Source organism: Balaenoptera acutorostrata, chromosome 2 (assembly GCF_949987535.1).
Source record: "Balaenoptera acutorostrata chromosome 2, mBalAcu1.1, whole genome shotgun sequence".
NCBI classification, from domain to species: domain Eukaryota; kingdom Metazoa; phylum Chordata; class Mammalia; order Artiodactyla; family Balaenopteridae; genus Balaenoptera; species Balaenoptera acutorostrata.
In genome coordinates, this window is record NC_080065.1 from 141,170,403 (window position 1) to 141,186,418 (window position 16,016).

The 16,016-nt window shown below is 43.4% G+C and overlaps 1 protein-coding gene across 1 annotated transcript in view; it reads left to right on the top strand.

Annotated features, from left to right (window-relative positions):
• Positions 1 to 16,016, top strand: part of SGCD (sarcoglycan delta) — a 413,743-nt gene that overhangs the window by 250,687 nt on the left and 147,040 nt on the right. Inside the window, exons 4-5 of the mRNA XM_028165988.2 lie at positions 5,303 to 5,390; positions 12,148 to 12,267. Of these exons, the coding sequence (XP_028021789.2) occupies positions 5,303 to 5,390; positions 12,148 to 12,267 (208 nt within the window). The remainder of the gene's footprint in view (positions 1 to 5,302; positions 5,391 to 12,147; positions 12,268 to 16,016) is intronic.

The following is a 16,016-nucleotide window of genomic DNA, read 5'->3' on the forward strand; positions in this document are numbered from 1 at the left end:
GGGGTGGGATAGGGAGGGTGGGAGGGAGATGTAAGAGGGAGTAGATATGGGGATATATGTATACGTATAGCTGATTCACTTTGTTAAAAGCAGAAACTAACACACAATTGTAAAGCAATTATACTCCAATAAAGATGTTAAAAAAATAAAAATAAAAAATAAAATGTAAAATTGTCATTATATGCAGATGATGTGATACTATATATAGAAAACCCTAAAGACTCCACACAAAAACTACTAGAACTGATCAACGAATTTAGCATGGTAGCAGGATACAAGATTAACATACAGAAATCTGTTGCATTTCTTTGCACTAACAATGAAATGTCAGAAAGAGTTTAGAGAGTTTGGGAGTTTAGAGAATCCTCTTTGATGAAACTAGCCCACAGGTACTGACTGCCCACAGATACTGACATTTGGAGGTTTTCCATTGAATTAGCCAATTCCGTATGGCAAGGTTTACTCTTCCAGAAACCCAGAGCTTCCAAAGAGCATTTTTATTTCGTCTAAGAGAGGATAGTGTGTCAGTCAAACATAGAAGGGATGGTATAAAATGAAGTTTCAAAGAATAAGAAAAAGCTCTTGAAAATTACAAGTACTGTAGTAAAATTTTTTTTAAAAATCAGCAGGAATATTGGAACTTAAAGCTGAGGTTATTTCCCAGAATATAGAACCTAAAGAAAAAGGATTCAACATTAGGAGGAAAAAAACAAAAGTAGAAAATAAAGCATTTTTTTTTAAATGAAGCATTTATTGACTCTACGAAAAGAAAAAAAAATGTACAAGAAAGAAAAAGGAAATGTAATCAAAGAACATGACTTTGCTCAGCTGTGGACAATATTATGCATAATCATAATAATGTAGATTCTGAATATTGATTTGACCAAAATTGCATGGAAGAGTCCATACCATTGGAGAAATTCAGTGGATAACGTCTAAAGTTGATAGATCAAGAGGTAGCACAGAAGTATATTTTGGGCCATGGGGAGGGAAGTACCTGAAGGAGAATCCTGGCAAGTTGAAAGCTCTTTGCTTTCAAGGTGGTGAGAGGTATGAACCACTGCTCTTCAAGATAAGCTTTGTAGTGTTTGATGTTTATATGGACTGCCTTCATATGAGGACAAATAATACATTTCAAAAAATCAGATACAGTAATTTTAAAATGTCAGCATGACGGAGCCATTTAGTGTTCAAATAGCCACATGCACACAGTAGTTCCTGGAAAGCATTGTGGGGTAAATAATGTTCATTGCAGTGGTCTTGCGTCATCAAGAAAATGTGTGGTTCTCTTCTGCATGTTCTGCTCTAGAGAAACAGATACGATGGGGGTTCTTCTCCATCCAAATGCTGCATGCTTTAGTTGTTTGGGCAGAGTCCTGATGTGGTGTGTCCTGATCTCCCAAAGTGGGAGAAATGGTGTGTGTCCCCCTTCCTCATGTCCCAAGCAGCCTCACCCTGTGTCCAGGAGAATCTGGGCTGATTGGCCACAGACTGACTTGCTCCGGTCCAGAGCTCTGATAATCATCATCAAACACCCTCGGGTTTGCCAGACTCCTTCCTTTCCGCCAGGCGGGGCTGAGCCTCCCTCGGGTTCCCCATAAGCCCCTTGTCCTTGGATGGTTCCCTGAAGTCATTTAGTGAAAGTCACTGGCCCCAGAGCAGGCTGTCCTGTGGCAGAAATTAACCTCCCCAGGCCCAGAGGCTGCAGTGGTGAGTGGGAGGGAGACAGGAAAGAGAAGCAGCTGAGAGAGCAGAATTTAGCCTCTCCTCTTAAAGTGTTTCCCCTACTGGTTCTGATACCACAGAGACCGCAGGGATGCTTCGCTTGGCTGCTATTTCCTGGTTTAACCTCAGTAAAGCGAGCCAGAGAGCCAAATAAAATGGCACTGACCCAGCTGAGTGAGAGTTTGTTAGCTGGTGGTTTGTGCTTTTTTCCTGGTAATCTTTCTGTTATCAGGTACTGTATATGGGAGGATTATAGCAAGCTGTCCCAGGCTAGAATGAGGCTCTTTGTTTAAACCCTCATGTAGCAAAGACTGTTTCCCAGCGTGTTAAGCATCACAGACCAATTAATGCTATATGTTAATATTTTGACCTAGCAATAAAAAGGAATGGCTGGCTTTATTTTATCTCTTGCTAGAAACCTTGATCAAAGCTGTAGAGATTTTTTTTTTCCTCAATAGAATTTTGTGAATATTAAGGGCAGGCAGATACGTTTGAAGATACTGGGATTTGAAAGATAATAGTGAACCGGCCACTAAAGGGAGATCCTTTGAAATCTGGAAACAGAATATTGGATGTAAAGGATACCCCTGACTTAGTTCACACATAGGTTATAAGGATTAGGTAATACAAAGAAAGGTCATCCTTTTCCTCCTCCCTCCTTTCCCCCTCCCTCACCCCTCCTCTTCCTCTCTTTCCCCCTCCCTCTCCCCTCCTCTTCCTCTCTTTCCCCCTCCTCCTCCTCCTGCCTCTGTCACTAACCTGCCCTGTCTGCCCCCTCCCCTAACCCTACCAACTACAGAGGACTTACTGTGTGCCTGGAACACAGTTCATTGCATAGAGAATTTAATAATTTTAATAAGATGTGTCTTTTAATAATTTAATAATAATATGTGCAACATCACATATCAAGAAACTGAGGCTTACAATACTTAAGTTACTTGCCCAAAGCCACCCAACTGGGAGGTGGTAGAGTGGAGCTTGGAAACTAGGTAGCTTGACTCCAGGGCTTCTACTGTGTGCGTGGCTCATAGCGAGGGCTCAGCTATGTCAGCCCTGAGCTGCTGCTGATATCGATGTTGCAGAGAATGAACCACAGAATGATTAAGTGATTTGCTCAAGGTCGCACACTGGTCAGTGGCCATGGAGTTTATCCAGTTGTCTGATTCCGGGTCACCCCTCTCTCTGCAGTGCCAGGTTGCTCAATATATGAAGAGTTAGTGCTTTAACTTCTAGAAACCTATATCCTCCTAGGCAGGTTCCAGGTTCTGAATTCTCACATTGCTTGAATTGTTTGTAAGTTTGAAGTAGCACAGTTAAGCCCTGCCAGAAGCAATGGCAAAGAAACTATTTTAGGTTAATATCTGTTTCCTAATGGATGGGGAAAAAAAAAAAAAAAACCTGTGTCAATATTAGATTCAATGTATTTCTTCTTCCCTGATCCAAGTAATGAACAAAAAACAAAACAGAACAAAAAAACCTTTATTCATCAGGCGAAATTTTAATTTCAAGCTACGGGGTGGGGGGGAGGGGCACAGTGCATCAGTGGTTGCCCAGATATGGCAGGAACTCTCTGTCTCCTCAACAATAGGACAAGAGCTCTCACCCAAGGTTAACTGGTTTCTCAGGGCTTGAGCGGGTCAGTCATCCATTTCAGCAGTTAACCTTGGGTGAGAGGGACCACGGCTCTACACCATCAGTGTGTGGAAGACGCCTTGGTGGTGGCCGCCCTATCCGTCTCCTCCGCTTGTGAAAACCCCCTCAGACCTTGGCCCGAGCCGCCTGTCAGCACAGCTCTGCCACTCCACCGTCTGCAGGCCCTGGGCTGGGCCCATGAATCACCTGTTTTTGAAGAAAAAAGACATGAGACAGTCAGCCCACAGCCGTCCTCGTTTTCTCACTCCATCTTTGGAAAAGCCTATCTACGTTCTGTTCCAGGTTCAGCTCAGCGTGACCATCCCCTTTGCGTCTCACCCCACAGCCTTCAGCCAGGGACAGCCTCCCCCTTCAGGAAAGTTCCCGCACGCTGTTTGCTGCTCTCTAATCACCCTTACGGTCCTCCGCCTGGTGTTGCAGGTGTGTGTGCTGCGTCATTGTCCCCACTGGAACGTAAGACTTTGAAGGTGAAGAGGGTCTTTCCTATCTTCATTTTCCTGACAACTTGTGGCGCGATGGTTTTTCTGTATTTGGGACTCGATTCATAGTGGTTTTACTGAATTTTCAGGCAGGTACGTGCCATGTGGTAAGGAGGGTTTGGAAAGACAAGGATGACTTCCCACATTCTTCTTCCTAATAACCATGTGGTTACTGATGTGTTCTGTCAGAGGTTCGTCCTTTTGTTTATGGCTTTAGTTTACTCCAAGAAAGGAAGAACGTCTAAGCTGGGGGTTGGCAAAATATGGCCTATGGGCTACATCCAGCCCTCTGCCTGCTCTCATCTGGCCGGTGAACTGAGATAGTTTCTACATTTCTAAATGTTTGGTGGGGGAGAGGCAGGGGGAGGAAGAGTAATATTTTATGACAAAATAAGATTATATTAAGTTTAAAATGATATGAAATCAAAATGTCATTATCCACGAAGAAAGTTTTACTGGAATACAGCCATACCTGTTTGTCTATGTATTGTCTATGGCTCCTTTGCACTAAAGCAGAAGATTTGAATAGTTAACACAGAGATGATATGTCCCACAAAACCTAAAATATTTATTATCAGGCCCTTTATAGAAAAAGTGTGCCAGTCTCTGTTCTGAGTCATTCTCAGAAATGTCTGCCAGCATGTGGAAGGGGGATCAGGTGCCCTTTTTGATTAAAGGGAGATGGGTTGAAGGCACAGGATGCCTGGAGGAGAAGAAATCTGGAGAAAGAAAAGGAAGAAAGGGGAGGCGGAGGGCACCGTGGAGATGCTGGATCCTCCTGGGTTTTGTATCCATGCGTGGCAAACATTCTACAGAAAGATTTCCATCTTCCTGGGGAGCACCTGGATTGTCAGAGCCAGTGGACCTGCTGGAGGGGGAAACCTGTAGTGTTTTCCACAAGCATTTTCCTCTCCACTAAGAACTCTGCATAGTTCTTCGGAGAAACTGTGAACTAGAAAGGGTGAGAGTAGGAGATTATCATTCACTCCTGATCATTCCGTGTACCAGAGCTAACTAACATCTACAGTAAGATCTAAAGGACTGTGTGTCCTTGTTGTCTTTGATTCAACAAATTTGTGTGTGTGTGTGTGTGTTTGTGTGTGTATGAAATCTCTTTGGAGTGTGTCTGTCTATCTGTGTGTCTCGTTGGGGAAAATCCATTCTGATTGAATGCCAATTAATTATCGTGTATGTGGGGATCATTAAACATCTAGAATTTTCAAAGAAAGATACATCAATTAGAACTTGGCTAAGATCAGCTCAACCCCATGGAAAGTGGGGCTTACAGTTTTGTTTAGAAATCTGCTGCTACCATATATAAAATACACAAACAATAGGACCTACTGTATAGCACAGAGAACTATACTCAATATCTTGTAATAACCTGTAATGAAAAAAAAAATCTGCTGCCATTTTTATATGTTTCTCTAATTTTCTTATTCCAGGGTAATGCCCTGTACTTCAAATCTGCCAGAAATGTGACAGTGAACATCCTCAACGAACAGACTAAAGTCCTAACTCAGCTGATAACAGGTAAGAAAAGAAAGAACTTAGCAGTGTCTGGTCCAGGGTAAGCACTCAAAAAACATACCATGGAAGGTTGAATGAAACACCACGTGATGTATGTAAAGAAAGGAAAGTCTGCTCGCACATTTTACAGTGTCGGAAAAGAGAACAAAGCATGTGTTCCCTGATGCCACTCAAGGGCAGAGTCTCATCCTATACACACGTTTAACGTATGCAAATCTGATGATACTCGTTTAGGGGGTGGGGAGGAAGAATCACCTCTTTTTCACGTAGCATGGCCCCTAAACACCAGCAGCTTCAGCTGGTGCTCAGCCATGGCAAAGCTCTCTGCTCCAGTGCCAGAGGAAAAGCTGGCTGTGTTGTATTGACTGGAAGAGAGCACAGTATACACAGAACCATGCACATCATACTTTATGGGTTGTAAAAGGGATTTGTAATGGTACTTTGAATCCATGCCATATTTGCCGTACGTGCTGACTTTGAACCTAGCTCAATTGCGAGATGCAGATGTACCCCGACTGAATATGTTTGTGTAGTCCCTTTTCATAGAGCAGATCTGCTCCTAACAGCCGTGGAAAACACCCAGTGGGGTTTAAGCTGCACAGTCCTGAAATTTAATCAAGGATTGGTTATTCACCATAATGACTGCAATGATGAACATGGCCTCATGGTCGCGGTAACACGCTGGGTGGTATGACCAGTGCCCCCTCTGTAGGTTAGGAGCAGTGGTAAATAGGAGCTGTTACGCACCTCCACAGCAGAAGGGGAAAGGGGGGGCTATGTCTGAATGGCGTTGTTACACTTGCAGACAGAAGATGCCATTTGTTTGGCTTCAGGGCCGAAAGAAATGTATACAGATGGACATTTCGAGAAGCCAGTTGCCCAAATGTCCTGAAACATTACTGGGACTAAAACATCTGGAGCCCCACTAATCCAAATGCCACGGGGGGGCAGGTGCCTTTGTGCCCAGAGTCTTGCTGGGGAAAGAGCCTCACTCTCCCGCCACCAGATGTGTATGTCTGGAGAGCCACAGCCGGTGGGTGACCGGGACTGGCTCCCACTGGAGGAACGGCTGTGGCAGAGCCCGTAATCCATAAACCTGCTCTTCCAGCGCGCGCCCAGCTCAGCGGCCTCGCTGCTCTAACATCTGGCCTGCAGTCACGATGCTAAATAATTAAATAAACAGCTTCAGTAAGCAGTGATTTAAGCGGCGTGCATGAAAATTGCCTCTAGGAGGGAAATAAATCCGACCTCCAGCTCCCAGATTCCCGCGTTCAAAAGGGACTTATTTAGCCTGATCATTTGATCATTTGCCATTTATTTGCAGTGGGAGATTTGGCTGACCTGAGAGATTTTGTTTTCATAAAGCTGGAACCGGACGAATGACTGTTACTCAGGAAAAGAGTCTCTCTCTCCCCCTCCTTCTTCCTCCTCCCTCCCCTCCCTCCCCACCGCCTCCTTTTGCTTCTCTCTTCCAACTCCCACTTTTCTCCTCCTTCACCCCCTCTTCCCTCCCCCTCTCTCCATCTCCCTTTGTCTCCCTCTGCCTCCCCCTTCTCTCTCTCGCCTCTCCCCTCTTTCTCTCTGTCCTTTCTTTCTTCCTCCTCCTCCGTCCTCCCATCTCTCCTCTTTCTCTCTCTCCTTTTCCTCTTCTGTTGTTCTCTCCTCTCTCCTGCCTCTCTGCTTCCCCATCTTCTTTCTGTCTCCCCTGACCAGGGCAGGCCCCTGGAGCTGAGACCCCATCCCTACCTCTTAAAGTAAGGCACAAGGTAGCTAATATTAAACAAGATGGGCAGAAAGCCATCCTAACACCAGCTGGCAGCAGCCTTTCAAGATGCCTTCTAGAGAGGATAGTACGTGTGTTCAAATAGAATTCCCAGTACATACATCCATGCACGATCACCCCTAAAGTTTCCCTTCAGGGTTCTCCTTTTACATTGATGCACATGGTGGAAAGCACAGAGCAGTTCCAGGAGAAAATATCCTAAGGCCCGTCACACTTAGTGGTGGACTTACCTGACAGCAAATCATTTTGCCTAAGCATCCGGTTTACTATGGCAGTCCTGAGGATTCAAGAGTTCCCCTGCTTATTACCTAATGATCATGTCTCAAAAGCCCAGAAGAAATTCCATTGTTAGCAATTCAGGTAATCTTTACACAGGAAACAATGTTTTAAATGATGGTTAAGTTCCCAGGCCAGGCGACACAGGCATACCTGACTCATGCTGCTGCTGATTTAGTATCATCTCAGGAGTAGGTCCAAACAGGGAACCCTCTGACCTGCAAGGAGGAAAGCTGTAGAAGTCTTATACAACATCTAGCCAGAGTGGGGAAAGGCCCCAGGATCAAGGGAGATGAGGAAAGAAATTAGACTGCACGGCCCCCAGGTCCTTCTAGCTCCCAGATTCATGGCAGCGGCAGGACTGGGAGATGGCCAGTGCATCCTGATGGAGGAGATTAATTAAGGAGGTGCTTCACACGTACACTACTGTGCACAGAAAGGGATTAACTGAAGATTAGTTTCAGGTTACAAATAACGATCTTTCCATCCCAGAGAGGAAGTGAGCTCACCAAGAGACCTCCTGAGCGAACGCAGGTCTCCAACTCCATTTACTTTTCTTTGTAGAATCCTTTTTTTTTTTTTTTTTTAAGATTTCATCATGTCCGAGGAGCTTTGGCAGCTGCACGTGAAATCAACAAAAGGACAAGCCATCTGCACCATGGAGCCAGCATTTGCTCTGTGGAGTTTTGGCTAAAACTACCAAGTACTGAGCTTTATATACCCAAATGGTTCTGTCCCTGGTAAAGTCCATGTTGTATTCTCAGAAGCCTTGAAAAGCAAGATAACTTAATGGTGTCTTGTGTTCTCTGATGGCTGCAGTCTCTTCAGTACATGCTCCTGTATCTCACACACCATTCGTAAGTTCAGAGTAAACTTACTTTACACACAGACCAGTGTCCTTGACTCCTCAGGGGTGTGTCTCATGGTATTGCCCAAGTCCATGAAAGCAAAGTCCAAGCATTGTGTCCACAAGTCATACCGCCATATCTGACTAGATCCAGAGTGGGCAAATTGTGCTCACCCCATGGCCATCCTGAGATCATTCATTCATTCACTCATTCGTTCATTCATTCATTAGCACTAGACCTCCTGATCTCCAGTCTCCCCCCTAAAAAGAAAAGGTAACAACCTCAAAGCATTGCCAAGTAATACAGATTTTACTGAAGGTTTGTTGTGACCAAGAAGACAGCTACATCTTAGCCTTCCCTAAGCAACCTAATCCCAAGCCCTCACTGTACATGTCTCTTCTTTCAGGATTTCTCTCTTCCTTGTCTCCAGCTTCCTAATTCCTCTCATCCTCCAAAAGTTCCTCTCCTAATTGCCCCAGCGTCCTTTTCCTTTCTAGACAAATAAACATCCCTTTTCTGCTATGGAATAATTCCTGGGGCACTATTCCAAACGCAGATCTGCCATTAGCTCACTTGGTGACCTTGAGGGAGCCCTTGGCTTTGCTTTCACTTGTTCTCACGTACAGCATGAAGGCAGTCAAAGAAGACAATGTCCAGGTCCCATACCATTTGGAAATGTGTGCTCTGTCTGCTGTTTCCATCCCCCACTCATTAAAGAGCCTTTCCAGTGTGCTTCTTTTTGTCAGAGAGCCAGTGTGGATGTACTGGCAAGAGATCAGTTTTGCTGAATTGACATGATGATGCGAATGAGGGAAGTTCACTCAGAGATGGTCACCATTTGTTCATTTCAATGTGTTGTGACCATTACATTAGACAAATGGCGATGGTTATGTTCCCAATGGTGATGATAATCACAAGATTACATTTCACAACTCTTTTCTGCCTACAAATTTCTCTTTATAAACACAGTATAATTCAGTCCTTTTAACCTTTCTATGCGGTAGATAGAATCGATGGTAGTAGCACAATTTTGCAGATGCAGAAAATGAGGTTCAGAAAGATCAAATGATTTGCCCAAAGTCACATTACCAGAAAATGAGAGAGCTGGGACATAATTTTTGTCTTCTGATTCTTAGTGTGATAGTCTTGCCAAAGAGGAAAGCGGACCCAGACATCCAGGGGCTGGCCGGGCTCTATCAGCCAAGCGTTGGTGTTCTGTGTGGACATAAATGATCTCACAGAAACTCAAGACCAGACAAGGCCACTCGTGGCCATGAAGGATGGAGAAAAAACAAAAAGCAAACACAACTCTGATCATGTCTGAACATAGATGAAAAATAGTAACTTTTATCCAAACCACAGGAATCACCTAACTTCCCCCTATCCCCCCTATAATATGAATGACTACTGTTTGTTTATCCATTACAATTTGGCATGGTTCTGGTCTTCCCTACTCTAGATAAGATTTACTAAGATGCTAATCGTAAAATTACTCCCAGTTCCTGACAGCATGTAATCCAGAACCAAACCTTGCTTCCTTAAACCCTGCCTCCAAATAACCTATTATACGGCCAGATCCTGTAATAAATTCTTTCTTCTTATTGAGAAGCCCTTTGGTTCCCCACGGTGTGTGTTCTCTCTCACGGCAATGAGTTAAAAACCCAACTTGTTCAACTCCAAGTGTGTTCCTAGTGATCTTTGCCTGGAAGGCACTGAGGGCCCTTTCACTACTACTTTTTACTAATAAGTGACACTGTCTTGAAAAATAACTAGAAGGAAACAAAAATGCTATACAGTCGGCCCTCCGTATCCGCGAGTTCCACATTCCTGTATTCAACCAACTACAGGTAGAAACATTTGGGGGAAAAAAATTCCAGAAAGATCCAAAAAGCAAAACTTGAATTTGTCCCATGCTGGCAACTGTTTACATAGTATTTATATTGTATTTGCAACTATTTACACAGCATACATTGTATTAGGTGTCATAAGTAATTAGATAATTTAAAGTATACAGGAGGGGCTTCCCTGGTGGCACAGTGGTTAAGAATCCACCTGCCAATGCAGGGGACACGGGTTCGAGCCCTGGTCCAGGAAGATCCCACGTGCTGCGGAACAGCTAAGCCCGTGTGCCACAACTACTGAGCCTGCATTCTAGAGCCCGCGAGCCACAACTACTAAGCCTGCGTGTCACAACTACTGAAGCCCAAGCGCCTAGAGCCCGTGCTCCGCAACAAGAGAAGCCACCACAATGAGAAGCCTGCACACCGCAACGAAGAGTAGCCCCCGCTCGCCGCAACTAGAGAAAGCCCGTGTGCATCAACAAAGACCCAACGCAGTCAAAAATAAATAAATTAATTAATTAATTAAATTTATAAAAATAAATAAATATACAGGAGAATATGCATAAGTTATATGCGAGTATCACACCGGTTTTTTTGGGTTTTTTTGTTTTTAAATTTTTATTTATTTATTTATTTATTTTTGGCTGTGTTGGGTCTTCATTTCTGTGCGAGGGCTTTCTCTAGTTGCGGCAAGCGGGGGCCACTCTTCATCGCGGTGTGCAGGCCTCTCACTATCGCGGCCTCTCTTGTTGCGGAGCACAGGCTCCAGACGCACAGGCTCAGTAATTGTGGCTCACGGGCCCAGTTGCTCCGCGGCATGTGGGATCCTCCCAGACCAGTGCTCGAACCCGTGTCCCCTGCATTGGCAGGCAGATTCTCAACCACTGCACCACCAGGGAGACCCCCTCACACCGTTTTATATAAGGGACTTGAGCATCCATGGATTTCGATATCCGAGAGGTATCCTGGACCTAATCCCCCACAGATACTGAGGGACAGTTGTATCAGAATCTCCTGGGCAGTTTTGGAAAAAATATAAGCATTCTGGACTCTACCTCAAATATTTTTCTATGTGAATTTCCAGACCAAAAGATAAATTCCTTTTTGATCTCAGCTATTATCATTGAGAATGATGACACCCCCAGGTTATTCTGATGCATTTCTGTTTCTATGGTCTAGGTTTTTGCAGCCTTCTGAACTTCAGGTATTTAGGTAGCTCTATTTTTTTTTTTTTTTTTAAGAATTCTAACACACTAACCTGTTCTACTTTTTCCATAATACCTAAAACTCTCTGCGGTTTTCTGGTTGATTTATTAACACATGTTTAAATGTATGTCTGTCTGTCTCTATCAGCACGTAAGTGCTAAGGGATCAGGGACTTTGTCTTCCTTTTGCCACTACTATAGCCTCAGCTTCAAGAATAGTATCTGTTGTGATATGATAAAACCTCTAAAATTTATTTTTTATTGAATGAAATTCTATAATGAAAGATTCAGTAACTTTCAAGGCAATTAATTACAAGATATTATAGCCTCTTCTGTCAAGAAATGACTTATGTACTTGTCTGGTGTCAAATGCAGACAGCGGGTCAAGGGTAGAAAGAGTGAGGCAGATTTCAGCTGAATTTAAAGGTGCCCTTTCCAACAGTTCGGGCTGGCCAAAGATATGCCGCTCCTTCAAGAGGTGGTGAGTATTTTGTACTTTCATAAATGCAAGCCAAAATCTACAAGCATTTAAAAGTAATTTGGTGGTTAGCTGAGGGAAATCTCACTCAAGCATTAGTTTGGAGGAAGGACATGATGGTTTTTAAAATCATAGCTGGAGAGCGTATGATTAAAAGTAATTGACGAGATACGGCTAGAGTCATGAGGCTCATTGTCACAGCTAGCTTCTGAAAACCAATCCACTTACATTCAAGTCCAATACAATCTTGTTAGATGTATATGTTCTGCGAAAAGCTCTTTATAATTGAATGCAACGGAACTAATGTATTCTCTCTCTCCCCCTTCTAGGGCCAAAAGCCGTAGAAGCTTATGGCAAAAAGTTCGAGGTAAAGACAGTTTCTGGAAAATTGCTCTTCTCTGCAGACAACAATGAAGTGGTAGTAGGAGCTGAGAGATTAAGAGTTTTAGGTAAGTAAACTTCAGTCACTGAACTGGTTTAATGCTACTGTGTACATTTTAGAGGAAAAGTTAAATGGTGTGTAGAAGAGTGGTTTAGGCTAATTACCTGTAAAGGTAATTTTACTCTCTCAAAGCAAGGTCGATGAATCTCCCAGTCCCCACCTTAAAAGTCTCTCAAATCATGAGTCTTTGTCGCATGTCTGCCAACATCAGGCATCGGGTGGGGATGTGTGCTCATACCAAGAAATGTTCTAACCCTCACAGGTTGGCAGTCCTGCAGTAAGCAGGCAAGACTTGTATACGTTGTTACAGTGATTACTAAACCTGGTTGTAAATTAAGAATCACGTAGGGAACTTCTGAAAAGTTCAGGTTCACAGATCCAAGCATGACTTACTGAAGTAGGAGTTCTGTTGTAAGGACCCAAGAATTTATTTTTTTTTTTTTTTAATTTTATTTATTTATTTATTTATTTATGCTGTGTTGGGTCTTCGTTTCTGTGTGAGGGCTTTCTCTAGTTGCGGCAAGCGGGGGCCACTCTTCATCGCGGTGCGCGGGCCTTTCACTATCGCGGCCTTTCTTGTTGCGGAGCACAGGCTCCAGACGCGCAGGCTCAGTAATTGTGGCTCACGGGCCTAGCCGCTCCGCGGCATGTGGGATCCTCCCAGGCCAGGGCTCGAACCCGTGTCCCCTGCATTGGCAGGCGGACTCTCAACCACTGCGCCACCAGGGAAGCCCAAGAATTTATTTTTAAAAGCAGGAATTTCTCTGTTGGTTCCACTATTGGAATCACTGAATTTGGCTGTACACAGAAATGGTCCAGCAGGGTGGTTTAAGAGTGCTGGTTCTGGAGCTAACCCAGCTTTTCATCCGGCTCTGTCACCTACTAGCTGTGTGGTTTTAGACAAATTACCAACATCACTGAACCAGGTTCCTTTTGTGCTCGATTGGGCTAAGAACATCCACCTCCTCTAGTTCTCCCTAGGGGCCCAATCAGATTGTGTTAGATCATGTTATACACACTTATCACAGTGCCGAGCACAAAATAGTACTCATTCAGTGCTGCTGCTGTTAATACTCATGCTACTATTAATACTAATCCTGCTTTTCCTTGTCTTGCTCTCTATGAGTACCAGTTAAAAGCTCAGACTCTGGAATTAACCCACTATAATTTGAATGCTATCTCTATCTTTTACTAGCTGTGTGACCTAAAGCAAGTTAGCTAACCTCTCTACACCTATGTTTTGCTCATCTATAAAATGGGAGTAATAGAAGTATCTACCTTCTGAGTCTGGAAGGATTGAGTGAAATAATCTATGGAAAGTGGTTAGTAAGTTGGCTAAAAAATAGGAAGTGTTCACTAAGTGCTAGATGTTATTAACTTATTATGTTATTTGTACTTGAACTTATTATTTGTTGTCTACATTATTAGTTGCACCCTGTGTCTTCTTTCTTCTCTATTAGTGCTATCTTCCTCCTGTTCATCACCTCCACCCTCAGTCCATCAGCTTGTCTGGCCTGTCTGTCTGTCTCTCTATCTGATATAATACACATTCCTATCTAACTTTCTTGCTAGGTGACTCCTAAGTTTCCATCCCCAGGCCTGGCATCTTCCCTGAGTTCTAGGTCTTCCTTTTCATCTAGATATTCCACCAGCCTCTCACACTTAGTGGCTCTTGAGTGCCTAACATAATAACACACATGAGCATGCACGCACACACACACACCCCACACACACACTCACCCTCTACTCTCCCGCCTGTATTTACCCCTGACTCCCCCAGCACTCTTACTGGCCCCATTGTGCTTTCCTCTGTCAGTGTCAAAACTTCATCATCGTTCTGACCAGCATCAGGCTCAGCAGAGTCAGAAGATGGCAGTGGCCATCCTGACAGAGTTCAATGGCATGGGAGGGCCGGCTGCAGAGGCAGCGAGCCAGGGGCGGTCTAATCTCTGGTCAGGTGCTCACTGGGATGGAACAATTCCTTTGTCTCTCAGGGCCTTGCTTTTTCCTATCTGTAAAATGAGAGTTGTCTAGAGCAGAAGTTTCAAACAATTTTTTAAAACTTAGCAACAGAAACTTTTAAAAATAAAATTTCATACCAAACCCCAATCAATAAAATGTACAAAACAACAGCACTGCTCTGGGTTGTGGATGGGGCTTTTAAGGCATAAAGGTTAAGCTGTATAGCTTCATTCTTCCCCCCACTCTGTCCTTGGGAGACCTCTTAGAACTTATTTTTAAAACCCCTTAAGTAGATAGTTTTTAAAAAAAAAAAAAAAAGGTAAAGTCTACTGACCACTTACCATGATCCAAGTAGCATGCTTTATGTGCATTATTACGTTTAGACCTCACCAACACCTTGTGAGGCAGGCACCGTTTTTATCATCCCCATTTTACAGATGACGGAACTGAGCTATAGGGAGAGGTGAGCCATAGTAAAGGGTGAGAGCCAGGACTCCCAGCCAGGTATTTGAATACAGACTGCTTCACGTTAAAGCAAGATACTTTGCTGCCTCCTCAAATTGGTCCCATTTTTAGATGAGTACACTAAGGCTTGAAAAGGTGAAGAATCTTGCCAAGATCAAGTACCAGTAAGTGGTGGGACTGATGTTCAAATCCTTGCCTATGGACTCCACCCTCAATGCACATGGCTACACATAAATGTAGTTCTAAGACCTTTGCCAACTCTCACAATGAATGTTTTTCTGTATTATTCCTAGAAATGGCACTTTCTATGTTAGTTCTAAGTTTTGGGGGGAAAAAAACGCAGAAACTTTAAGCTATCCTCTTAGTCAAGAGTATTTTGCTCTACCAGTTCTAAAATAACTGCCCAGGGGAAAAAGTGATGGTATCTCATGCCGAGATCATTTTGTACAAATGGTGTTTGGCACTTCCCATTAGTCTTTGGTGCTTCGTGAGTCACCTCACTGCTTTAAAACCTGACTTTGCAAGGACACAGATATTTTAGATGTCCAAACACTGTGGTTTCATCCTAGTGTACAAACCTCTGTGATGGTATCATTTAAGAACTTCCCCCCCCCTTCCCTATCGTGACATAAACTAAGGATTGGAAGATGATTGTAGCATTTGGTCGCTTGAAGGCAGGTGGATAATTTTGCTGCTGTTGTTTCTTGTGCTTGTGATATTTCACTTACAGAATGATTTAGGATAAAATCCGTCTCTATCCATCATCAGAAGCATTTGCTTTTTTGTGTAAAAATGTAGAAAGGAAGCATCATAATAAATACCACTGCTGCTACCAATGCTGAAAAGAAGAGGAAATGACCACCCCACAAATCTCGCATCAACCTACTCAGTGAAATGAGCCTAGCGTGTTGCAGAAATGAGCTTCCTGTCATCTGGGATTCAGCCATATGGTGTGGAACGAGAAGTTTAGGCAATTTCATTTTCAGCTTAATGAGAAGTTTGTCTTTTTGAGTCATCAGACTGCTCAAACTCTTGGGAGGTTGGAATCTGGATGCATATTTCGTGGTGGAATCTAACATACCTGGGTTTGAATCTTTGCTGAAGCATTTACGATCTGAGTGACCCTATCCAAGTCTATTTTTCTCTTTAAGCTTTAGTTTCTACACGTATAAAACAAAGAGAGAGGAATACAATAAAGAATGGAAGTAAGAATGAATGAATACAGTAAGAAACATCTGTAAATAAATCAGTAATTTTAGTTGATAGCTGAGTAAGAACAAGCAGTAGAAGATAATAATAACCCTAAGGAGATAATGTCTCTTGGAAACA